Source organism: Platalea leucorodia (assembly GCF_965183815.1).
Source record: "Platalea leucorodia genome assembly, chromosome: 16".
Taxonomy (NCBI): Eukaryota; Metazoa; Chordata; class Aves; order Pelecaniformes; family Threskiornithidae; genus Platalea; species Platalea leucorodia.
The window spans coordinates 7,845,795-7,871,040 of record NC_138838.1 but is presented as its reverse complement, the minus strand read 5'-3'; the positions used below and the strand labels follow the sequence as shown (position 1 = coordinate 7,871,040).

The 25,246-nt window shown below is 39.1% G+C and overlaps 1 protein-coding gene across 3 annotated transcripts in view; it reads right to left on the bottom strand.

Annotated features, from left to right (window-relative positions):
- TRPV3 (transient receptor potential cation channel subfamily V member 3) overlaps positions 1 to 25,021 on the bottom strand; it is a 33,788-nt gene extending 8,767 nt beyond the window's left edge. The window contains exons 1-12 of one of the 3 annotated variants that reach the window (XM_082328253.1): positions 24,893 to 25,021; positions 21,018 to 21,103; positions 19,415 to 19,564; positions 13,760 to 13,868; positions 9,459 to 9,581; positions 6,074 to 6,178; positions 4,352 to 4,438; positions 3,194 to 3,351; positions 2,324 to 2,500; positions 1,977 to 2,117; positions 1,245 to 1,525; positions 326 to 502 (exon numbers count right to left, since the gene is read on the bottom strand). In XM_082328253.1, coding sequence (XP_082184379.1) covers positions 326 to 502; positions 1,245 to 1,525; positions 1,977 to 2,117; positions 2,324 to 2,500; positions 3,194 to 3,351; positions 4,352 to 4,438; positions 6,074 to 6,178; positions 9,459 to 9,577 — 1,245 coding nt within the window. In that variant the 5' untranslated portion in view covers positions 9,578 to 9,581; positions 13,760 to 13,868; positions 19,415 to 19,564; positions 21,018 to 21,103; positions 24,893 to 25,021. The remainder of the gene's footprint in view (positions 1 to 325; positions 503 to 1,244; positions 1,526 to 1,976; positions 2,118 to 2,323; positions 2,501 to 3,193; positions 3,352 to 4,351; positions 4,439 to 6,073; positions 6,179 to 9,458; positions 9,582 to 13,759; positions 13,869 to 19,414; positions 19,565 to 21,017; positions 21,104 to 24,892) is intronic. The other 2 variants (XM_082328254.1, XM_082328255.1) reach the window with 2 other exon arrangements.
- Between the last annotated feature and the right edge of the window lie 225 nt (positions 25,022 to 25,246).

Genomic DNA, 25,246 nt, shown 5'->3' with positions numbered 1-25,246 from the left:
CTAATGGCCACTCCATGGAGACAAGACACTAACGAGCTTTGGTCTGACCAGCTGGGCCATATTTATGTTCCTATGCAAAGCAAATTAACACTTAAAATGTAGAAAAAACAGTCCCAAAATGCCTAGCCAGTGTTTCAGGAGCTGAACATATATTCACTGACAGTTGACAATCTACCGAGGTATAAAATTCATCTTGCTCCTGATACAAAACTGAGAACCAAAAATTACTGTTTTGCAAGTAATTCAGTCAAATGTATAGGCTAACACATCTGAAATTAGTGTACTGCTAGAAAATATATATATAATTTAGAAATAAGTAACTTACACCAATATTTGTATTATAGACAATAATTTCCAATACTGAATTGTCTGCGGTGGTATCTAGTTCTGTCAGATCGTAAAGAGAAGATTGAACAGGACCATAAGCCCAGTCTGTGAATTTTCTTGACAGGCTCCTGTTAGGCTTATCTCTTATCTCTCTGCTCAGGATATATTTCAGAATCTAAAACATTAAGAGAATCATTTGTAAGCAGATGTGTTCTTCATGGGAAAGGAGAAAGCACATTTACGTACTTGCCAAAACCCCTACCTTTTAACTATCACATTTTCTACAGTAGTGCAATTCAATGTATTTGCAATTCTGTTATTCAGTAAGCAGTGCTAGAGATGACAGACCTCTAGGAAATAATACAGTATTTTTAATGCCTCCAGATTTTCTGTCAGAGACATGTTTCTAAAGGATGAGAGCACAATTTTCCATGCGTTCACATTTATATCATCCTTTAACTTAATCAATTACTTTCTAAATTATCCCATTGTCAATTCTTTACCACAATACAGTTGATTTATGAGAGCCAAATTCTAAAGCAGCATAACATGCAGTTCTAGTGATTTTTCTGAAATTATTAAAAAAATGTATATTGTGTAAGTAAGTGTAGTATTGTAATAAATGCAGAATTTCTGAGTTTCTGTACAACAGAAGGGTTTGCAAGGCTGTTTTTAAACAGCATGTGTATTTTGTACAGAGAGGCATCGTTAGAGGGAAGCCTTGAAGGATAGAAGCAACATTGCAATAGAAATATTTGCTTGCATTTTGAACAAAATTAGCTCACCAAATACTGATACATAGTACAACATAACCAGCATAGAAAACTACGTGTCAGAGCACCAACGTCTGAGTACATAGTTGGCCTTGACTTTCTCCATACTTAATTTCTCTTAGATGCTACTGAAATAATACCCACCTCTAATTTCCCAGTTTTTGCAGCTAATTGTAGTGGTGTCAAACCCTCTTTATTCTTTGTTGTTTCCAAATTTCTGTCTTTACTTTTCAACAAAATCATATCATACATTCTGATTACAAAGTCATTCTGGGTTTTAAAGTCCTCTGCCACAGTAACTAATGCATGGAGGATGTTGTTTCCTCTGGAATCCTGAGAAGTAATATTAGTTCTGGTATTGTCCATTAACAGTTGAATTATGTCTGGTTGATTGGTACATGCGGCTAATGCCAGTGCAGTTTCACCTACAAAATTATAAAATGTAACATGTGTTCATGTTTTATTACAAGCATTCAAGTCATATTATAAAAGAGTAACTGTGTTAAGCATCTTAATATATGAAAGCACATTTACATATTGATTGTATTGAATTTAGCTCTTGTTTTAGAAAAGCTTAATTTGCATGAAAACATTTGGAGAAAATCTTCAAAATCAAATTTGTTACATTTTATTTGCCATTCATAATTTATAATTTTTTTTTAGATGTTTTACAATTATTTCTGAGTGTTTATAATACATTGCACTCTGGCAAGTTACTTTTACAAAAGGTACTATGCCATTTTTATATCTTGTGATGCAAGTTTCCTAATCTAGGTTTAGCTACAGTAATGATTCTCACTTGCCTGTCTTCCACACTGTCTTAATTGTTTGGGTATTCCTTCCTAACTTTTCCAGAGAGATCGCATTTCCACTTACCAAAATAAAAGCCTTCATGCTTATGTTTGGGATTAAAGAAAATACCCTTGGCCTGAGCATTGACATCAGCTCCTTTTTCTATAAGGCTCTGAGTTATTTCATATTGTCTTCTTTCAATGGCAATATTTAGAGCTGTCTGGCCTGAAACAACAGACACAGGTATTTAGCATTGAATCTCTTAAGCACATTATGAAACATTAATGATGTCTCACAATGGATAGCACCAATGATAATGAATAAAAGTTGTTTCAGGAATTTAAACCATCATTAGAATGTTTGAAGAAAACATTACTTTTATGGATGGTATATTTAACCATATACCTGAAATTGGTACCAGATGGCAATACCTTTATACGCCTCTTCTGTGTATGCTGCATTGATAAACCTCTCCAAAATACCATTTTCTTCTGCAAAGGATAGTAGTGTATTCACTATCTCATTTGTGTTTTGGTTGATGTTCAGCAGAGCTTTCATCAGACAAGTTTTGCCAGTATCTGAAGCTGTGAATTTTTTCATCAGATAATCTACAAGAGTGAATTTTGAGATTAGATCATCATTATTTATTAAAGTGGATGGAAAAGAATTCTAATCTTTTGTTTATTAGGGGTGGAACCTGAGGGAATATATGAACATAAATTATTTGCTAAACAATTACTCCATCCTATTCATTTTGTATTTGAGCTATGTATACCTGGTGAGACAATGTATTCAGACACGTCGTACTAATTAATACGGTAGCCAATACACTTGCTTTCTCTTTCAGATATCCTACTGCCATGGTAACTCCAGACAGACCCAGAACCCTTTCCTAACTTCTCTGCCTGTTCTACCACGCTGCACACATCACAAACCCTGTCTATACTGCAATTTGACTGCAGTTTGACTGCAGTTTGAAGAGAGACATCAGCTTGGAGTCTCGTGCTGCAAAAGGCTAGCTTAGGTACGGCTACGGGAACACAGTGCAGATAGACCCTCCGTGTGTCATAAGTAGGAGACAAATACTCTCCGGTGTTGTCTCGGAGGCAGCAAGGAGGTGGGTGATTGAATACCTTGAGCTTTCATTTAGAAATAGGAAATGTGACGTATGTTACATTGCAAACAGGTGACTGCAAATTCACAGGCAAGTAGCTGTTGCACAGAGATATTTCCCAGTTTTAGACTACACATATGCTGCCAAAAGAGCTAACAATCTTCCTTCAGGTAACTCCACAGCTTACCTGGCACAGTCATGTTTGTACATGCATTTGATCGTTCCTTCAGCTCTGCAAGCAGACATTGCAATTCTTCTATATTCCCCTCAGATACTGCCCGAAATATGTATCTTTTCAACTTCTTCCGGGCACTGGTCTGCTCAGGTCCTTGTGAAATATTAGCACTGAATTATAAGAAATAATAATGAAATTGCTGATTCAATTTATGTGTTTTATTTTATTTTCTACGTAAGAGGAAAAAGAAATAGAATTACTTGCCCCAGACTACATACACTTGCCCTGCTTCCATATATATCTTGGCATGGATCTCTCTAAATGTTTCTGCAGGTTGCTTATTTGCAGATAAGTGGCTATTGAGAGAGTTTTTATAATAAAAATGTACATTTTTCAAGTATTTTGTATTGCATTTTTTTCCAGTTTATCCATTCTTCAGAAACAAAGGCTAAGAAATACTTTTCTCCTTCTCTGATCTGTCCACAATGCCTGAAGTTCCCTAATGCTGCATTCATCCCACTCACAGCAGAAGATAAAAATTAAAGACGTTAAAAATTATCTTCTTACTCAACTTTCCTGATCACATGTTATTCTGGAATAATAATGGTTTAATATTTCCGCCCTAGTCAGAAATACTCCTAGCTGATTTCCTTTGGAAGCCTCTCCTTCATACATTAGCTGTCTCTCTTCCCAGCAAAATCAGCTACCAGGATTACTGGTCCTCAGAAATGTTAAGCAAGTATGTTTTGTTGATTCCATCAAGCTAACAGATATTTCTTAATACTGATTGAAATAGAGGGAAATACTTCACCTCTAAAACAAATATTTTCTAGCTTACAAGAGTTTGCTTTTGAAGGAAGAATGCATTGTACTGTTGCTAAACAATATTGATTTTTAAGAATTTGCTCATGTCTAGTTGTGCATGGTGTTTAGGTCCTTTGTTGTCATCTAGGAAACAGACATTATATATGAAGACTCCTCACATTAAAAGTGAGATTTGAGAAAAGCAAAGGTTAGAGTTGTTTATTTCAAAATTTAATTATTGAAGAACCAGAAATGCATGCACACACATGACCTTATTTCTAAAACATGGCAGGCAAAATAGGTAATATCTACCCTAGTACGTTTCCAATGGTTTAAGTCTAAGAGATACTTCATGTCTCCACTCACCAACAACTGTCTATGTTAGGGCTATATTCAGTCGCATCATCCTGAAGAGACTGTGGGGAATCCATATCTTCCCCATTTCCAGATGCACTATAGAAAACAGAAAAGCAAAAGTGCTAAGTCAGGAAGATACTGGAACACATTTTAGCAGATTGCATGAAGAATCAGTCAATACTAGGAAGCAGTATCTGCAGTAGAGCTGAAGTTAGTCTAATTTGACATTGTGCTTTTTAATTCTGTCATTTCATCTCCCCCGTGAATTTTAAAGTGAGTGGTAAAAATGAAGAGACCCACAGGATTTTATTATATTTAAAAAATCATTAGTAAAGCAACCTGGTTTGTGTTTTACTATGTTATTTCAGTACAGATCCTGAAACTGTGGGAAGTTTTTTTTTCCTTTTTTTTAATGTTCACTGCTTTTTATGCATCATCCTGAATGCTCGAAACTTACATCCTTCCTTTGCACATGCTTGATTTGTCATCTGCCACAAAACAAATGCTAAATCAGTAACTGTACATGGGTTGCAAGCACACAATGAAAGTGATTTACCTAAAGATTTACTACATGGTACGCTGTAGGCAACTCAAGAGCATTTTGCGGCTGACTTGAATGGAAGCTTCAGCTAAAAGAAATTGAGGACTGGGCCCTAAATACGTATTTAGGTAATCAATTTAAAGGATTTAATGGCATTGGTATTTTGTAATTGCTGTACATCATTTCCAGACATTCCTAAAAGCAGATCTGACTTAAAAATTAATTTTTTAATAATTTTTCTTACTTGTATTTTTGTTTTCTATAAGGTTCAAATTTGATGAACTACCTGAGGTTAATAACTTAACTATTAGTTACTGACAAAATGGATGTATGGACAGTAATGCAAGGATTCAGCATTGCTCTGCAGATATTCCCTTCCCTTTGAAATAAAGCTGGTAGCTCAGAGTCCATTCTTATTCAGTCCATCACTTCTCTGCAGAAAACCGTGAGGAATCTGGTGACAAAGTGTATGTGTGTCTTGTGCAGGTCTGTCCCTGAACAAGAGGGAGAAATTTGGATACCTCTCCTCTGAAACCAAAATAAGACTGTCAGCTAATTCCAAAAAGCTGACCAGACATCCATCAGACACAAAAACATTTGGCCATTCCGGGCTTATGCTAGATTTGATGCATATTTCCCTTATTCATAAATATTGGCTGTTAGTATCCCACACATTTTTAAAAATTAAGTGCATTCTTCTCAGTTATAAATTTTCTCTATTCATTCAGCATAAACGGCTGCCTTTAAATATTTCAGATTCAGCATCTTCATGTTGTTTGATTGTTAATGAGCAATAGAGGGAGTATGTCAGCACACAGCTGGGAATAGGGTTTGCTAAATTAAGCTGTGGTCTTCATGCAGTAGAAAATACTCAAATGGGTGCATGGAGTTTGTCCTAATGTATCATAAATAAGAAACTAAGATAAAAAACCAAAGACAGTACTGATTTTAAATTTATTCAAATCTAAGGCCTGATTTATTCAGTGTAAATGACAGCAATAGATAAACTCAAAGATAAGTCCTCTAGCGACAACTGACCTCCAATGGAGTTCTGTCTTTGAAGTGACCAAAAGCTAAGAAAAGCCATGTGAGATTTTAGCTGTGAAGTCTAAGGAGAAATAAGGAGTAGCTGCTGAAAAGAAAAGAGATATATTTGCAGTATAACTATTGCATATGCATCTATAACTTACCATGGACGAATATTTGAATCCATTGGTTTTGAAAACACAGGGGGAGACGTATTATTTGGAGTTGCGTTGCTTTCAAAACCATCAATCTCCAGAAAAAAGTGTGAACTGTTGAACACAGTGCATTTAAAAAATATTAGTAAAAAAAGCAAGCTTAACCATAAAATAAGGAAAGCACTACACGTACATGCCTAGGACAAGTTTGACAATTTATATTTTCTGGCATTATACCTAATAGGACGCTGGAACAGAATCTTATCTACTTTCCCCTGGGGTGATCCCAACCTCCAACACTGTGCCCAGCACTTTCATGCTGGCGGATGGGCAAAAGATCCTGAGATATTTTTAGGACACATGGCATCAGATCCTGACATGTCTAAGCAGCTACGCCAGCAGCCTAAAAACAGTCTTGCATCCAGCTTCTGTGCAAATAGCTAAATGCAACACCAGACGTTTATTGAACAGCCATACATGTATGCACACGCACATACACGCATATACTTTTTAATCTACTGCATTCTAGTCCCTATTTGTCCATCCAGGAGCCATCAGGATGGATCATTTCAAACCCATCAGCAGTGATAATCAGTAAGTCAGAAAGTTTGGAAGGCCACATGTTAAATGACATCAGGCATTTCCACCACCCAGGACTGAATGTGTAATCTTGCCAGTCAGTGCATGGCATTTAACTATTTCTTTTCCCTGTTTATAGGGAAAAGAAATGAAATTTGAAACAACACAGAAAAGAGAACATGAGAAGAATAGGAACATTTCGCCCTTTAAAATCCTGCAGAGTTGAGAGGCAAAATCAATGGCTTGGTATTACTAATCTCATTAAAACATTGCTACATTTCACCAAAGACAGAGGAGTTTCAGTGGTGGATGTAGCGACTCCCACATGGCCTATTGTTCAGAAACTGTCTTATACTTCTAAAATGATCCAGTAGTCGCCTGGAAAATGATTCCAATTCACCTAATATTTATCATTTAGTCCATAGGATATTTATTCTTTCTTTTGACAGCATCTCCCCAAAGAATCCTGTTGAATTAAAGTACACATACTGATGCTAAAAATGCAGTATATTATTAGGACACTACTGAACAACCTGTTGATATCTGCTAAAAATAGCATGATCTAATGGCCCTAGTTCAACTCATTTTCCAAAGGCTTGGTGATCCAAGTGTTATTTCCCTGTATGTGGTTGTTTAAACATATATGACCTTTTAACATTTGAGATGTGCCTGTGAACGTATTCTAAGCAGGCAAGTAAAATGCCACTCCTGGTTAGCAGGACAGTGTCCCTGAAATTACTTAGGCAAGGGGTGCTTTTCAGAGTACAGGAAAAACCTAGACAGAAAGAGGACCATTGCCATCATTTCTGCCACACTTGCCAGATTCACAGCTGCTGTAAATCACTGTTGTTTCACTGGGGTCTGGACTTGGCAGAGAGACTAAGGAGTGCGAAAAACATGGGTTCATGCTGCTTTTTTGCAGCATGATGTGCAGGAGCTGTCCCAACAGGCATACAGCTGTTGGGAGGTCACAGTGAACCTCCAGAAAGCCAGAAGTGCCACACTCTAGGTTTTGCTGGACCGAATCACCTGCCCTTGGCTCAGCAAGTGTGTTCATGCTGAAGATTTTGGCACCCAAGAGATGTCCAGCCCTCTTTTGGACATACCTAACCTATCCTGGCATGTGGGTTAAAAAAAAAAACAAAAAAACCAAAAACAAACAAACCACCAAAACAAACCAAACCAACTAAAAGCCACCATGCAAGGCAGGTGCACAATTGCCTACAAATACCCAAGTGCTTACGTGGCCATGGTGCACACTCTCAGGAACACTGCCGACAAGCATAATCAGACTCTGACAACGCTGGCAGCACTCCTCCCAGCCTGCCTGTCGGTTTTCCTGTACTTAATTATATACTGTTAGTCCACCCAAATACCAGGACCTTCAAGAAGGGGAAGTCATTGTCTTTTCAGAAAGTGCGTATTGCCAATACATTTTGTCAAGTGAGAAATGCCACCCAATGAGGTGCACTAGCTGCTTAGTGGCACAGGAGAAGGAAGCATTTTGAAGCAACAGGAGTACAGCAGCATAGACACATGTAATTAATAGAACACATTAAACCTCTGCATTAAAAGTCACATGATCTTCCTTCCTTATATTACAGGAATGTTGTCAGCCACACCCCGAGCTCTTGGTTGAGAGGTGGGAAAAACCCCAAGGCTACTGTTACTGATGCCACAAAACTGAATGTGAGATCTGAGCTTAAGTAATTGAGGGGTAGTGTTTGCCAGCATTTATTATAACTACTCAATCTTCCATGGAATTGCCCCTTTTTGAAGCACTAGGTGTATTGTGAGCTGTTCAGACATCTCATCTCCCCCTTATGCAACCAAAGAGCTCCTCTTTTTGAGTTTAATGACAGAAGGACAAATCAGGCCACCCAGGCAGTGGGTCTCAAATAACTAATAACACCATTTCAGTGGAAAGTGATTCCTCTGATTATTAAGAATTATAAATGTCAGAACAGCTGCAATTGCCTAGGCCTTCAGAGTTTCAAAAATTGCCATAATAGCTAGTAATTAGCCACAGAGTGAAAACTTTATGAATGAAAATTCATTCTTACCCTACAGTAACTTAGTTGACTTCAATAGCATAGTATCAGGGATTAATTACTGCTTATATTTCCCCCATCATATTAAATACAAACCCTTAATCCTTGTATTAATTCTCTGGCATAAATTATGAATGAAAGTGAATATTTTATTTTATAAAATAGTGAAGAAGTCTTGTTAATCAGAATAATGAAAAATAGAATGAATTCATGTTTCTGTTTGTGATGGGATTTTTCAAACCTCCTGCTCTCCCAGCCTTCATTTTTTAATTCACCTCTTGCCTCCTCTGTCACATTCCCATGTGAGGCTAAACTTGAAATGCGCCCTTTTCTCAGGCCAGCATCTCTTGCACAAAACCTGGTGTATCCTGCCACGTGATCTCTAAAAAGATCACTCTACCTTCTCCTGTTGAAACACTGACCATCATTAGACCACACGCTTGTAAGCTTATACAGGTATATACAGTGGATGCAGAAAGTCCAGCTGATATGAGACACAAAAGACTGGTGCTTGAGTCTGATGTCTCTAGGATAGAGGTTAAATATTTGTCCCATTAGGGTAAACACGTCATATGTCTACCTAACTAGGATACTCTTCCACTTCTAAACAGCATATGTTTTTTTGAAGGCACCTTGTGTTCATCAGGTCTCTCTCATTCATATATGCAGTGTGAATAAAGATGTTAGTGATATTTCAGTGTAAATATCTACTAAAGGAGATAAAACAGGGAGTTTTAGTGTTTTAGACTGAGCTAGAGTCCTACCTTTTCTTTGTGGGAGTGCTTTCAGTCGGCTTTTTCTCTTGCTGGTTTGAAGGGGGAATACCAGACGGATTTGTTTTCTTGCCCATTAGTGGAATAATTTCGTTGTTATCTTTAATCATGTTTCTGCAGTAGATAGATTGACAGTTACTTAACTCCTGTTCATTTGAAGAAAGTATAGTGACCAAATTGCCTATTTACAGTCCCTTCACATGTAAGCATACAAATCTTGATTTTTTCCTCCCCCCCCCAGTTTTTAATTTTTCAGTTATTAAGCACATACATGCCATTTTATGTGTCAAGGCTGGAGGTTTATATTCATGATTAAATTACATTCTAAGAAAAGTGCCATTAAAGGCGATACCATAAATCCAGGAGAACCATAAATTCAAGCATGTGCCTAAATTAAACTGAAGGGAGACTGTCAATCACAATGACAGTATATGTTATTTAGAGAAACAAGAGCAGCCCAATGACTTTTCTAAGTAGCCCTAAAGTTTGTGCATATTTACAGTTAATCTAAGTAGTCTGCTCTTATCCAAGATAACTTCAGAAAAACAGTAAATTCCAGGAAGATCTGTGCAACAGAGACAATGTGTGAAGGAAGGTTTCAGACGTGAAGGGCAGTGAACACAGGAAAAGCCCTGAAACATTTCACTGCATTAGAACAGCAGAAGCAACAGACGGACTCTTGACTACTACGCCCAGGCTGAGCTCAGCTAAACAATCAGTCACATGGATAACATCAAGGACTTTTGTGTCCTTGTGACACTTCTCAAGATTTCTTCAGGGAAAAAGAAAAAAATCATGCCTCTACTGGATGGGAATGATCACCGCCACATGACACAAAAGGATCTTAATGCATGTCATCTGCTTATAAACACCCACAACATGGATTCTGTAAGTAATAATGAATAACTATCTTCCTGTTTCTCAATATAATACTCAAGGGCATCATTTTAAATCACCAAGGATAATTTGAAAGCGAGAAGGTGAATTTAGGACACTTTAAAATTCACTGAATGTAAAAATAGTAAGTTTTACGAGGTCATGGACCATTCCCAAGGAAATGAGGGGAGTGCACACCTCCACACCCAAGGATAAATGATAAAAAATCACTTGCCTGCAAGTCTGAACAAAATGAACTACACATTTTTCCTCTTCTACCTCCACTTTCTCCTTAATGTGACAAATGTACACACAAACTCGCTACTCCTGTCACAGTGTTGTCAATGTGCCTGAGCACTAGAATTTCTTCATTATAGGAATATCAAGATATAGAAAGCAGATTGTGAAGCGTGTTTGAAAAGACATGACACCTGGTATGAGAGAGGAGACAGGCATATCAAATACATTGATATTTGAATGAAAATCTGTTAATGCAGAAATGGCAAATGTTTAAGTATGGGAAATTTTCAATCCCAAGTACAGACAACTGAGAATTTACAAGGCCCAAACACATGTAAGTGCAGAGACACTAATTTCTTGTCGCTAAATGAAATAGAGAAGAAATCTGAAATAGTGGAAAGTACTCCTTACCTTGAAAAGTTTGGCATAAAAAACAGGCATGAAAATAAATTTTTATTGTGTTTTCTAGCATTGGTAGACATGTTTACACTGGTGCAACTCAGAAATATGCATAGTTTGGATGCATTTCCTAGGGATTCATACCACAACTTTCATAGAAATAATTTATAAAAGGCAAATATGATTTACTTAGTCCACTTGCATACAAGTACACCGTAGCTTTCACTGCAGTAAGTGCACAAAAGAACTGAACTTGAATATTACATATTCGAGCTAGGAAAAAGGGTTTGGTCTATGCCTTTGAAAATGCAATTCATGTAGTCTTCAGACACATTTTGTATCAGTGAATACACTGATAAACATTTAATCTTAACACAGCTAAAACAAATGACTGTTGTCTTGCTTCATTCATAAATAATTCTATTTACTTCTTACCAAGTACTTTAAGAATACACAGCAGTTTATGAGCAGACATTTCCCATCCCGAGGAAGAGGCAAATGTGATACTTGACATAAATATAAGGGGACTAGATTAAGATGGAGATGGGCATTAAATAGCTTCACAAAAGAAATTACTTTAAAGGAAGAGAATGGTTGGAAACAGACTAATAGATCAAAAAGTGTGTCCGCAAAAGGAGTTGCCAAGTTGAGAGGGGCACAGCTGGTAGGCGTGCGAAGTTGGAGGGGTCAGAGAGAGTGGTAGGAAGAGCAAGTGAAAATAAAGACCAAGGTTAAAATCTCTAAAGCACGCACCGGACACAGGGAAGAGCCTTTCATTTCTAAGCAATGCTGGAGCTGCTCAGATACGGCACCACATTTCTACATGGGCCATCTGTAGCAGGAGCAAGTCAAAGCCCCATCTGCAGCCAGTTTTCACTGCAGAGATTTCAGCAGTGACCTGAGAGCCAGCTACATCGTTTAGGAGAGGTGAAAATAGTCAAAGATAGCACTGAAGTTGTATTGGATGCAGAAGGACTATTGATCCATCAGTGATTTAAGGAAACAATTTGGGAAGGAAAAAGAGGAAAGATTTACTTTTGTATACATGGACTACAGCTTTAAAAAGCACGTAGAAGATTTGAATGTGTAGTCTCAGCTACAAAGACTATTTTAAATGAGATCTCAGTCCGCACAAGTAAATAACTGCAGGCACAATGGTATAAAGACCTTGCTACAGTGCTGAGGTAGCGTCTGTTCCTCATTTTTAATCACGATTAATTGCATGCTTGGATGAAAACTAAGGTAGGGCTTTTGACAGTATGGCCTACAGAGCTCACTTCTTGTTTTAACTATATCCATGGAAATCCCATGGGAGTTATGGAGCCTTTTTATGCTTATCAGCTTCTTTCCTTACACTGTCTTGTTAGTTTAATGACCAGCTGCTTTCATCATCATCTACCTGTGCACTATCATTTTTTGTAACCTATGACATATAGAGAAAAATAGTGCAACAGCCTGAAGAACGTCAAATCCTAAGTAGCGTAGCTTACGTAACCTGATATGGAGCGCCTTCTTTTGTTGTAACTATTTTCTACTCCCATTATCTAGTTAATTGTTACTTAGAGGCCACCAGAGAAGTGGCTTATTTGAAGTGGGCAGTGAGACAAAAAGACTGCATTGATTTATAGTATTAAGAATTACTTTGAAGGGAATTTTGAGGACACTGAGTTCTTAGTATCTCACCTCCAGTGTGCTGGGGATAAGAAAAGGGCATTTATCTGTAATGGTGATTGGGACTCTGCAAATCCTACAGTAAGTGGCACTTCACACTATCTCAGACTTACCTCTACCTGAGCAAAAGAAAAATCAGAAATATCTATATCTCTATAGCTCAATAACAGTATAAACAAAGTTGCTAAAGAGAGAATCCTACAAATAAAAAGAAACACTCAGCTGTGATATCACGGGTCAAAAGTCTTTTCTTCCTTAGGGGCAGAGGAGTGGAAGTGACTACCAATAGCTGTTTCATTCATAGGTTCCTTCAAACATCCACAGCGCAGCCACAGTGCTTTCCAGCACCTACAACCTAATTCTTACTAGCTCATAAAAAAGAAATCCCCTCCCCGATGGGAAAGATGATAAAACTTCATTTTTGCCTTTTGTGCATTATTTATGGTGTATGAATCCTATCAGCCGAAAGTTATACTTGGTATAGTTTAATCTTTCTGTAAGATTTTCAAACCTTTGAGGGACATCTGTAGACATCAGGTGCTATCAAAAAGTCATTTTCTTCTTAGTGAGAAATTTGTTCTTTCCTATGAAGGTTTTTCCTAACAGAAATTTTAAAAGACTCTGAAATGCAGTGTTTTTCCCTGAGGAAAATACTTTAAAATTATTTACCTGCCTATCTCCGAATTAAATAAAAAGAAATTTTACTGAGTTGAAATAAAAACTATTCTACTAGGCTAGGTATTTTACTTTTGCAGTCACTACAGTAACTGAAACTTTCAGTGGAAGATGAAAATATTATTTAAATTTAGCTTGTATGATAGTATATTTTGGATCCCCTTAGCACAGAAATTAGGAAGTGTAACAATGCATCAGGCTGACAAATATGAATGAAATTAGGTCTATCTTTCTTCACTTCTGAATGCCCAAGGAGTCAGCGTGCCATGACTCAGAAGAAAGATTTATAAATTAGAAAAACAGAAACAAGCACAACAGAAAAGCATTCTCCAGTTAAAAAATAGGTTTAGTCTTTGTCTCTTGAAGATTTCACTCTCCACAAAAGCATCACACCTACACCAAACACCCACAGAAGCTCCCAGAGAACTTACCCTGCTTATGAAACTCGCATTCCGGCATAGACAAGGCACCTCAGAATTGTACGAATGAAATTCAAAGTAGGGGCCCGCCGATGCTGCGACAACATCCAAAGCAGCTAATCTGCCAAATGAGTAAAACTATATTCAAGCTCAAAACTATCCTGAAAACGCAAAACCACCCTTCTTCAGTCATCCGGTTTGCCCAGCTGTTGTACAGCACAGGTAAGTACAGTGCCAGAGTACTGCAGCCTTACAGGGTTTGCTGCATCTGAAATTAGGGAGCAGAGAGAAACTTGCTAGACAACAACCTCCTTACTTCATAGCTACCAAAGTGGGATGACACACACACACGCAATAATTATATACTGAAATATTACTAAAGCCGAGTCGCTCACGGATGACTTAATGGCAGCAGTAGAATATCTAAAACAATCGCTGCTCTGCAGTTTACATACTGTTTTCAAAAGAAAATGGTTATGCACATGCATTTGGGTTGTAAATTACATCCTTTTATGTCATGCTTAGTTTATTATATATTATGGAACTATTCAGAAAGCACAAAGGAAAATGAGAAAACAATCATGCTAAGTGCTCCAGAAAGCAAAAATTTTTGCTATTACTTTGAAAAAGTAGAAATGGCTTCAGAAAATCTTATACCTTCACAGTGATAATGTCAGTGAAAACATGGTGGGCGTGTTTAGATCTTTCCCTATCTATAATAGTTTTGATGAATGCATACCCTTAGGGTCTCTGAGAATACAAACAGGCGTGTTTTGCATGAACAGGACTGGTGCTACTTCTTGCTGTGCCAACTACAGGGAACGGCATTTTTCAGCTTTGCTAGTTTTGAGCTGTTGAGCAATGGTTAATGCAGACTTCTGTTCTGGGACATGCCAGAAGAGTGACCATAAGTTCTTCTGCTCTCTTTATAGAGTCTTTCTATTATCACCAGAAATAGTATGTTTAAAATATGTATGTCTTTGCAGTGAGGCCTAAGAGACATACGTAGAGCTGCTGGTCTTTCCTATACTTGATTAATAGATGGGAGTTTAAGGGGAACTATGCAGGCCAGCAAAACGGGAATCTTTCTCCAGCTGTAGACAAGGGAAGAAAGAGTCAAGTTTGGGGTTTTTTTTGTAGGAAGTAGATAAAAAATTAGGAAATAAAAACATAAAATAGCTTAGGATACTAAGATCTAGAACCAGACATTTTAATCTGAAGAATATGGCTTTAAAATATATCTACAAACTGCAGGTAAACTCCTCCTGTTCATCAAGTAGATATCTAAAAACAGGACTGCTGCGTATTACATTTGCCTCAGATCTACTGTGTGAAATACCAGGAGCGCTACACTGGTTTTGATAATGAATCACGGCTTCCCATGAGCAGCGTGGTGAGACAGGCCATGCCTAGGCCAGTTTGATTTGGCATTAGGAGACCTTTGGTTGGATGTGCTGAGCACACATTCAGCTCTGCCCGACACAAATTTATAATGATATATTCCAAACTCTGTACCAGGAAAGGTTGTTCACACCTTGTCAAATGACTGCGCCTAAGCTAATATGCTACAATCTAGAGTCAGCTGCTTTGATGGTCTCTTAGCTGCTGGTCTAATTACCTGGAATAAGGACTGAGTACTGGCATTTAATCTTGCCTGGGAGAACATCAGCTTAGTTCTCAACACAAACTATGACAGACTGTTTAATTGAAGTCACTCTGAGGATGGAAATGTGAAAATATGCAAAGTTAGATTAAATCTGGGTGAAGGTGCATTTGAGGACTCTTGCTTTAACTCTCATATAAACCACAGTAAAAGACTGCTTAAGAAAGTCTTTTGCTAAGGAACGAAAATGAGTTTGGCAGCAAGCAGTACTCTGAACTCGGAAAGCAGCTATATCTGAAAGCACCCAGACCTGTGTGGTTTAGCAGAATATAGGACCTAGCAGTGTGGTCTATTTATAATGTAGTGGCAGTTATCCAAAAAGAAAAACTGGGACAAGCTACAGCAAGAGAGTCAGAGCCCTGTTTCAGACCTGCCTATGAAAAGGTGTAGAAGATTGTACAAGCTGTAACAGTTCACATGCACGAGAATTACACTTCATCTTGCCTGTTCTGTGTTAACAGCTTCTCGTTCCATTATGAGGACAGCCTTGGCTCGCTAAACCCAAGTGTGGCCTTCTCTGTGCAACTGTCAGATTTAGGAAACATGAGCCCAGGCTGTTTCTAGCTAATCTTCCTGAAAACAGATAAGAACATCATGTGCTACACATAGGTGTTGTGAGCCTGAACTGAGCTATTTTTAAGGGCAGACTTAAGAGTCAGGAAATGAGAGGCAGAACTACAGTAAGTCACATCTGTGCAAACATTTTCTTATAGTTTTAATCATTAACCTGCTTAACCTTTATGTTCCCAGACCTGCTCCACCCTAAGATTTCTGACAAGGCTAGCATTTTTCAGAAGCCACGAAGGGTTTTGCAATAGGCTGTATCATGGCTGTGCAGACCATTTTATAGAGTTTTACGACAGTTACCAGCTGCTTCAGTTACTAACAGAGATGCCATAAAGGTCAAGAACATTAATAACCAGGCATGCATCTCCTATGAAAAATTACTTTAAAACATTAGCTTTGCGTAGTCTGCACAGTATGAATAAGGAGCAGAAGCCCTATTAGGCATTCATTATTTTGTTTTTTCTAGCAAGTGCTAGACTCACTAGAAATGAAAATGAACAAGATAAAGGAAACCCCAGATGGGAGGGATTGAGCATTTGGAGATCTACCATCTGACATCAGCGAGTCAGAGCTGCATTTTCTGTTCTGCTGATACATGACATGATCCCAGTCAAACTTGCATTGAAAGTTATTCAGATTTTATATTTAATTCTATGATTTTCAGTACCCCAACAGGGAGTCACTAAGGGGAAAAGCCATTGTCTAAAAAGCATTTTTAACATTAACAGGTAAGAGCGAGGATAATTATAAATTACTTATTGTCAGCGCTCCATTCCCCAAGCTCCTCACAAAGAATCCACAGCTTAAGTATTAAAACACAGTGCGTGCCAACTACCAGTAGCAGCACAATTCCCCCGAGCATAGTGTTTAATTGATTCATAAGTGTCTTTCATGATTTTTCACTGTGGAAAAAAAGTGCATTTAAGTTCTTTGTTTCTGTGGAAAAGGATTCAGAGTTGTTGATCCGTTGTGGGAAGAATCCACAAGATATCCCATAGAGACTAGGGTTTTAAAAGAATATGTATGCATTTAATGCTAGTATAGTTTATGTTGAAAAACCACATGAAGATGTACTTCTGTAATGTAAGATAAGATGGATAAGATACTATCATTTTCCCATAGTTTTTCCAGCTAACTTTTAGCCAGACAGAGAGAAGAAAGGAAGTAGGAGAGAATAGAGAAGTCACAACAATATAGTTGCAGTGCTACCCCAACTAGAGCCCAGAAAGGGTGCTTTGCTGCCAATCTTGTGCTTTGAGAGAGTGTAAGTGCTGCAGCCGTTCCACAGGGGGTGATGCTGTAGCAAGGCAAAGCTCTCCTGATCTTACTGGCTTGCTTGCTAATACTGAACTCTTGATTTTAGGGGTCAGATTTTCTTGGTACACATGCAGTCCCCAGCATTGAGAGGTTTTGTGTTATTGATTTCTCTTCAGTCAGTTATGATAAGCAGTCAATTGTCTCCCTTGCAACAGATCTTTTTATGTCCCCAGAAAATACTGTATCAGAAAAAAAGATATATGTCATCCCATCTTAAACTGACAGATTGTCCTTGATCTTCTTGTGAAGGCACTTGCCTTCACAGGGCATTTTACAAACTTTATAAGGGAAAAATAATGCAACAACTATTGCTTAATAGATCAGAGTCACTGTCTCTCATTCTCCCCTACAAAAGAATGGAAGTCTGTAATCACATAGAATTCTATCTGAATTCAGAGATGCACGTTGCTTTTTAAAGGTTGCTTTTCTGCTTTCACAATACTTCAATACAAGTATCATCCCAGATGAAAAATCTTCTTTTAATACGCATGTCAGAACTTCCCCATTTTAGAGATATTAGTATATTTAGTCAGTTCTGTAAATAATTTAGGCTTTTTTAATAATTATACTTCTCACCAAATCATTCCTTGTTTTATAGATTATGTTGGAACAACATTTTCTATTTCTCACTACTAATTTAGCTATTCTTACTCTGAAAGGTGAAAAATAAGGGACTTTGAAGATCAGCAAAAGTCTTTATTGAGTTTGTTTTTATCATGCTAACACTTTTTGTCATGCACACTGTGCTATATCCCAAGTAACATCCATTTATAGATTCAGAGACTGCAGCTTGCAAAATTAAAATAGCATACTCTTGACTGCTCTTTAGGTACATAGCTTCAGCAACATTATCTCTGATACAATGCTCTCCTCGTTCCTCCACTCAAAGTTAAACTTGTTCTAGGATCATATCTGTGTGCTGCTACACACATGTATGAAGAGCTTTTCACACCACTCCAGACAACTAAATAGCACTTGCAAATATTTAAATATTATGCTCATAAACTGTGAGATAAGAGATTGTTTTGTGCAGCTGAGGAACAGAGAAATTAATTAGCCTGTAAGTGTTTTACTATTGCCTAGCAGGACACAGCCTTGTAGAAAATCATTCCAGGAAAATACTGGGATATCACTTACCAGCTGGTACAGGCCAGACTGCAGGGACAAGCCAGCCTCTTTAGCTATATTGTTATGCACGCTTGCATAACATACATGCCTGGAGATTTTATTCCCCAGAGATTCCTGCCCCATTCACAAAAGGATAGAGATGAGTTACTGGAGCTTCCATCACAAGCATATTCCCTGCAACTATGTCACTATGCAGCTTATTCTTTCGCTCAGGCAAAAGAAAATGAAGAGAGATGAGCCTGGTGCACTGAAGGAACAGCATTATTGTTGGGACTGTCAAAATTACCCAACAGCCAGGCACTGTAATTATTTCCTGTTCCCCCAAAATACATTTTATGGACCCAATTCAAGCAGCTTTCTCCAGCTGCAGCGCCAATGCCCTGAGACTCCTGCCTATCACAGTGAGCAACACTGCTCATGACACTCCTCAGTCTGTCTCTGCTGTTGTCTCTCTTTCTATAGCTAAGCTTGGGAACACAAACGTTTATATTCCGCATTTGAGTAGCGCCTAGCATAGCAGTGCCCTGCTGAACCATGGCTAGAGCTCACAGAGGCTACTCTAAGAGAACAAAAGAACCAAGATGAGCCTGATCCTATGTCTTAGATTCTACCCTACTGCCCCCTTGCCAAAGAAACAAAGCAACCTCTCTTCCTCCCTTATTATACTCTTTCACCACCTGATAGCATGCTCACTTCCACCTGAATCTCTCTAATTCCTGCACCTGTGGCCCCTTCCCTATGCAGGGGTGGGCTCAGTCATGAAGAGTTGAAATCAGTGCAGTAAAAATCAACTTAATGTAAGTGGCATCAGTATCTGACTTCAGGTCACCGTTATCTCTTCTCTTGGCAAAGTTACAGGCGACTACATAAGCTTATTATCTTTAATAATAAGAGGTGGGAAGAAGGACTCTGTCACTCTTTTCCTGTATCTGTGCTGTTAGTGTCCCCTGCCACTCTCAAGGCAAAAAGTAACAGTGCAAACCTACAGAGACCTTTGCCAGTCATCACTCCATCGATGTGTGCGGTGTCGGGCACTTCTTGTCCCTGTCCTGCGTGCATGTGCCGTCTGCTGGTGCTGTAGGTCACAGGCTACACATGGTCAGTGGGGAAGGCTTACATGGGTATGCAACCTTCTGAGGCTTCTATTTGAGGAAAAAAATAAAACCAGTTTTAAGACCATGAGACAGCCACTTTTTACTTTCATTGGTTCTCACTTCACAGTCACCCAGGAGGGTGCCATTTTTCCTGCATGAAACAACATGTAACACGTCATTGAGATCTCTCAAAGCACAGACTTGGCTTGGCTGTTCTGAGCCTCACAGTCCCTACTAGGTCAGGGTTGTTCTCCAACTATTTCAGCATGAGTTTGTACCCTCGGTAAATCTTCAGTTGTGGTGCATAGTTTCTGGTAATGCTTAGCAGCTCAGGGGAATTAAGCAATATGAAAATGCCTCAAGGAATACACCGTGAAGAAAGCATGCCCCACCTATATGCTACATTTTTTTGCTCAAGTCTGTACTGTCACTGTTTGACGCAAGTAGTCTTTGGAGGGCGATCACCAAAACTGGTGAGGAACCTTAATGTTATAATAATTTCAGGTTGAACTGATAGTTGTCATTTGATTTTAAGAACATCAAACCTCCCTTTTTAAAAGGAAAAGATTTTAATCTGTCTCATCCATTAAATCCAGGGAATAGTTCTTTCCCCTTCCTCCTCCAAAGATCTGGTTAGATCTGTAAAAAATATGAGGGGAATAAAAATTCACTTTTGGTCAAGCTCTTTCTGAAAAATAAGTGAAGCAGAATTGAACATCTACCAGTTGAAATAAACCTTCAGATACTTGGGTTCCCCAAAATTAGAGAGCTAAAACCTGCAGGTTCCATGTTGCTGCAGTCAGGATGGCACTGGATATATCTACTTATGTGAGATAAATGAATCTTCCAGTGTTTCCAAAGGCAGTTCTTTGGGCACATCATATGTGCCTCACAGAAAGACCATCTTTTCAGGATACCTTTTCCCTGTCTCAATTTCAACCCATTATTCTGATTAAAACCCCTTTTATTATGCAAATCATCTCCTCTCTTTGTCAATACTTCAATTTTCTGTTTTAGCTAAGATATAACTGTTTCGATTTGTCCTTGCAAATCAGTCTCTTGAGAACCCTCTACCTATTTCCAGCCCTAAACTCCACTTTTCTGTATCTTTCTGGTAATGAGGGACATTGTCTTCCTCGTGTCTTCCTCTATGCCAATTAAACACTCTTGGCTTTCCCCCTCTGACTAACAGGAACTGAGGACACGATCCCTTTTCTCTAGGCGGTTCATTATCCGCATTCTCCTTTGGAATAAGAGGAACTGTCTGGGCTAAGCCTACTATGTCAGCTTGGAAACAAATGACTTTGACTTAGCGACATGGCTTAAAACTGCTCTTACTGGCCGAGTGAGTCGGACGCTTCCTTCCAGTTCCTGTAATTGGGAGTTGCTGTCGCTGGCTGTGGAGCAGCCAGCTGACACGGCAATTCCAGGTGACATCAGTTTTCATAACAACATTTGGGTGACTAAAATGTTGATTTTAAAGGCTGATTATAACACTGACCAAGAAGTACTGTTCTGGATGATGATGAAGTCTGAGAACCTCGGTGATTCTGTAAATGTTCACGTCTCCTCGTGTCCACTCATTGCCTGCGTATTGAAACAGGAAGCGTTACTAATAGTGATGTAGCTCTGCCACAGCATCACAAACACACCAGAAAGAGGGAAGTCCAGTGAGGTCATTTGGTTGATTTCCCCTCCTTCCCAGAGAAATGGGGTACTCTCCACCATGTATTTTGAAGTGCTTTGTACAGTTTAACATCTGATATAGGGGAAATTGGGTCCAGATTTTCTCTATGGAAACTATTCCAGAGTCAGAAGTAATCCCAGTCTTCATGGTGTGGGTGATGGAAAGCACTTCAGAGCCTTATAACCACATCAAGACGACCCAGGATGTCTATGCTGCATCTGGCAGTGTCAATTAAGACCTCTTCCTCCCAGGCCCTAGTAAATCCATGCCTGTTGCCTAATGGAGCGAGAAAGACTTGTAAGAAGTATCCTTCACTGCAAGAGGATTCTCTCTAAAGCACCAAAACATGCAAGCTGGTGTTAAAATATCCAAGATGCTGGCTGACAGTGGGTTGCTCTGAACATCAGCGTATCTGGGATTCTTAATGTACGTGGATTTTTTTGAGTTTGGAAGATTTACCACAACAATTTGTTCAAAAACACTGTATAAAATTCCTATTGATGGGGTTCTGAAAACTTCAGGCATCAGAACCTGAGTCCACTGGCTTTATCCCTTAAGACTATGGGGTTGGCAGGATCCCCCATGTTTTATAGCACTTGCTGGGCACACACCTTGTGGATTTTTGAGTACTGAGGACTCCAGCAAAGATGCATGACTGAGCGATGTGCTAGTGTGATACAGATGCCACGGAAGAGTGACAGGATTAGCTGGCATTTGGCAAAGATAAATATGATTCTGCATAATGAATTTGATCAGAGGCAGCAAAGCAAGACAGTGGCGTCAGAGGGAGAGGGGCTCTCCTGGGGCAAGCAGTTGTGGGGTACCCCAGAGGGACTAGGCAGCATCCCCACACATGGCTTGGGGGCCCTCTTGTGGGCCCTGGTGTCTTCCGTGGAACCCACTGAAAACCACCAATGTGCAGCCTGAGAAGGGATTAACATTAATGTTTCGTTAGGACAAGGGCTATTCAGACTCTGACGCCAGCTGTTGCAGAGGGCACAATGAGCGCACACAAACAACAGGCTGTGTGGCTCCAAGTTTTTCAGGTAGGATGTATATTTTTCTCAACAAATTCAGAAATCATTGGAGTTTGAAAGACACAACAGTTCAGTTTACGTGGCTGACTAAACAAGTTGCATCTCAAGTATAGCAATGCTGTAAAATACTAAGATCGCGTTTTTGCTTTTCCACATGTTCATCAGCCCATTTTCAACTCCCAGTGAAGCGTAGCCCAACTCACCTTCATCCAGCTCACCTCTTCTTGTTATCTCCCATCCCACGCACATTTGCAGTCATTGATAATTACAGTCGTCACCCACAGACAGGAGGTGAGCACATCGACACCCTTCATTTCTTTTACTTTTGTGCCTGTGTGGTTACTGGGAGCTGATGGGTATACACAGTTGTCGAACCTGATCATCTCATATTAACCACTTAGTGTGAACACAAATTCATGTGACTAATAACTGTGAGAGGACAGATTTTTACCACCTGCAAGCCTCAAGAAATAGCATGGGAACCATGAGCTGTTTCTAACCATGTTCGGTGTGAAATAATTATGCAAACTTCAAACGAAAAAACTCCCCAAGTGCTCAAGACATGGATTCTGCAAGACCATGCAAAAATATGTCTGCCAAGGTGAGCAGAACCTCCACAAAACAACCCAAGACAAGACAATTTATTGCAAAGCTGTGCTCCTCCTCAGCCAGTGGAGGTGTCTGGCAGTAGGCATAGAAAGGTGCTGGTCCTAGAAAAGCTATACTTAAAGCTCACGTACTTCCCGACAAGCCACCTCTCTTCCCTGGGGGTTAGTTGCAGCCCTCCACTGTGAGAGTGAGTCTCTGTGCTCTCTGTCCCTTCGGAACAATGTCCCCTGTAGGCATCCCACCCAGTCTGCCTGAACAGAGACGCACCTTGATTTCCAAAAGCAATTCTAGGCGCTTAGGTGGAATGAAGATGAAGGAAGTAAACTGTGGCAAACAGAGCCCTGGCCAGCTGAGTCTGAATAAATGTGTGTGACACTGGGTTGGAGTCACTGCCAAGCTGTACCTCCCCATCTATGGGAAGCAAATTTCTGACCATTGCAGTAACTGAGTGACGATATATCTGGGAATTCTGAGAGGTTAGTCATAACTCTAGAAAAGTGGGGTAATTTTGTTTGCTTCCCAGAGAAGTCGAAAGGATTTAAAAAATGCAACCAAAAAACCCACCAGCACCACCCTATCCCACAAATATATGGCATTTACATTTTTAACCACAGCATTATACTGATGTATATTTTCACTCTGAATTCTAGCATTTCAGGTTTTTGTTAAGAAGTCCCTCGCAGTCTTTGTAATCTGTTGGAGCAGAAAGAGACAGGAAGGCAGAGGTCTCTATTCTGTTCAGGTTACCCAGGGCAGCTGATCAATCCTTCTAGATAGGCACTTGATGTAAATGAAGGTGGAATTTAAGCAATGGATTAGGTCTCTACCCAGGATGATAATTATGAGAAATGGATCCCTCACAGGGAATACAGAAATTTCATGAATGCTTTCCAGCTACATCATGTTCTTGGTATGCTTTCAAGCATAAATTTGCCCTGGCACACAAAGGCATGGAGACAATCAACTATGTTTTTCTGGTCAGCCCCTTTGTACATTTATTCTTAATAGTTTTAATAATAAATTATTTCACTGTCTCAGCCTGTCTTGTCTACTTAGCTGTACTTGTTTTACATGTGGACTGTCTCTTGCCATGTTCAGCCTGGAGCATAATGAAGTCTTGAGTGGAACCTATAGAGACTGCTACCAAGTGTTTAGAGATACACCTTTGTAATGGTATGAAATTGAGCGTGCCTACTTTAAACATCTTTTGTGGTTTCTCTGTCCACCAGAGACAAAGCTTGTTGGGTTTAAATTCCAATTTTTTTCAAGCACTTCTTTCAAATCCTTTGGCAAGTTTCTCTGGTTATACCCTACAAACTCTATGAAAATAAAATCACGTCTTTCCTGAATGATGTTAACAAAAGAAACAAGAATTACTAGTCCTCTAGATGGTGCTACTATTTCAAATAAAGCAGCTGGATGCTTGAAAATTTTGTTGAAATATATTGCTGTAGTACTCTATGAGAAAGGAGCACTGTGAGAAATCCTGACCCCAGTAAAAGAACTGACGTCAAACAACCCCAAACTTCATCTAACAGTGTTAGCAGTGAAGGGCAGTCTGTATGTAAATAAATTAATTGCTTCTCTTTAACAATAGTGAATGTTTCAGTATCTTACTAAATGCAGAAAAATTATAGGTAGTGATGAAAATTATCTTTCAAAGGCTGGCTCAATTTTCTACGTCTTTGATTTCCAATTTTCCTAATAATTTGCAACTGACCCCTCCAGCGTACCACTTTTCAACTTCAGTGACTCATATGAATGTTCTCTGACCGCAGCTTTTGGATGCGTCACAGGCCAAGCATGACAGGCTTTCCCTGGCTAAGGCTGCGCACTCTGGCCCAATTTCACAGAAGCACTTTAGCACAACTGTACTTCAAATGCAACCACAGAAACAGTGCACATGCTCAAACTGAGACCCATGGTTAAAAACCTTGTTAGCTTAAGGATACTTGTATATGCATGCTGTACTTGTGCATTAAAGGCTGTTAAGTCCAAGTGCTTTAGTGATACATAACAAGGAAAGAAGGTAAAACAATTTACCTTTTCTTGCCCAACAGAGCTGCACAGGTCCAGCACTTGGGCCAGCTGTCTATAAGACAAATTTTCTTATCCTTAGTTCTTTTCTGTCCAGCCACTTTTCAAGAGATTGCCAAAGTTCCTCCTATTCTTTCCTCTCTTTCCAGGGCTCCTATCTGTAGTTTAGGAACATCTGCCTATTTTCTCTCTTAGATATTTTTCCTGATTCTCTTTGTAAATCCAGCCAGATGGATTTGCAGCACCAGATTTCTTTCCTCTTCTTGTTGCTGTCAAAGTCAAGAACAAAAACTTTCTGATTTCAAGATTATTATTGTTATACATTATTATACATCTGACCTTTGAAACATATATTCTCTA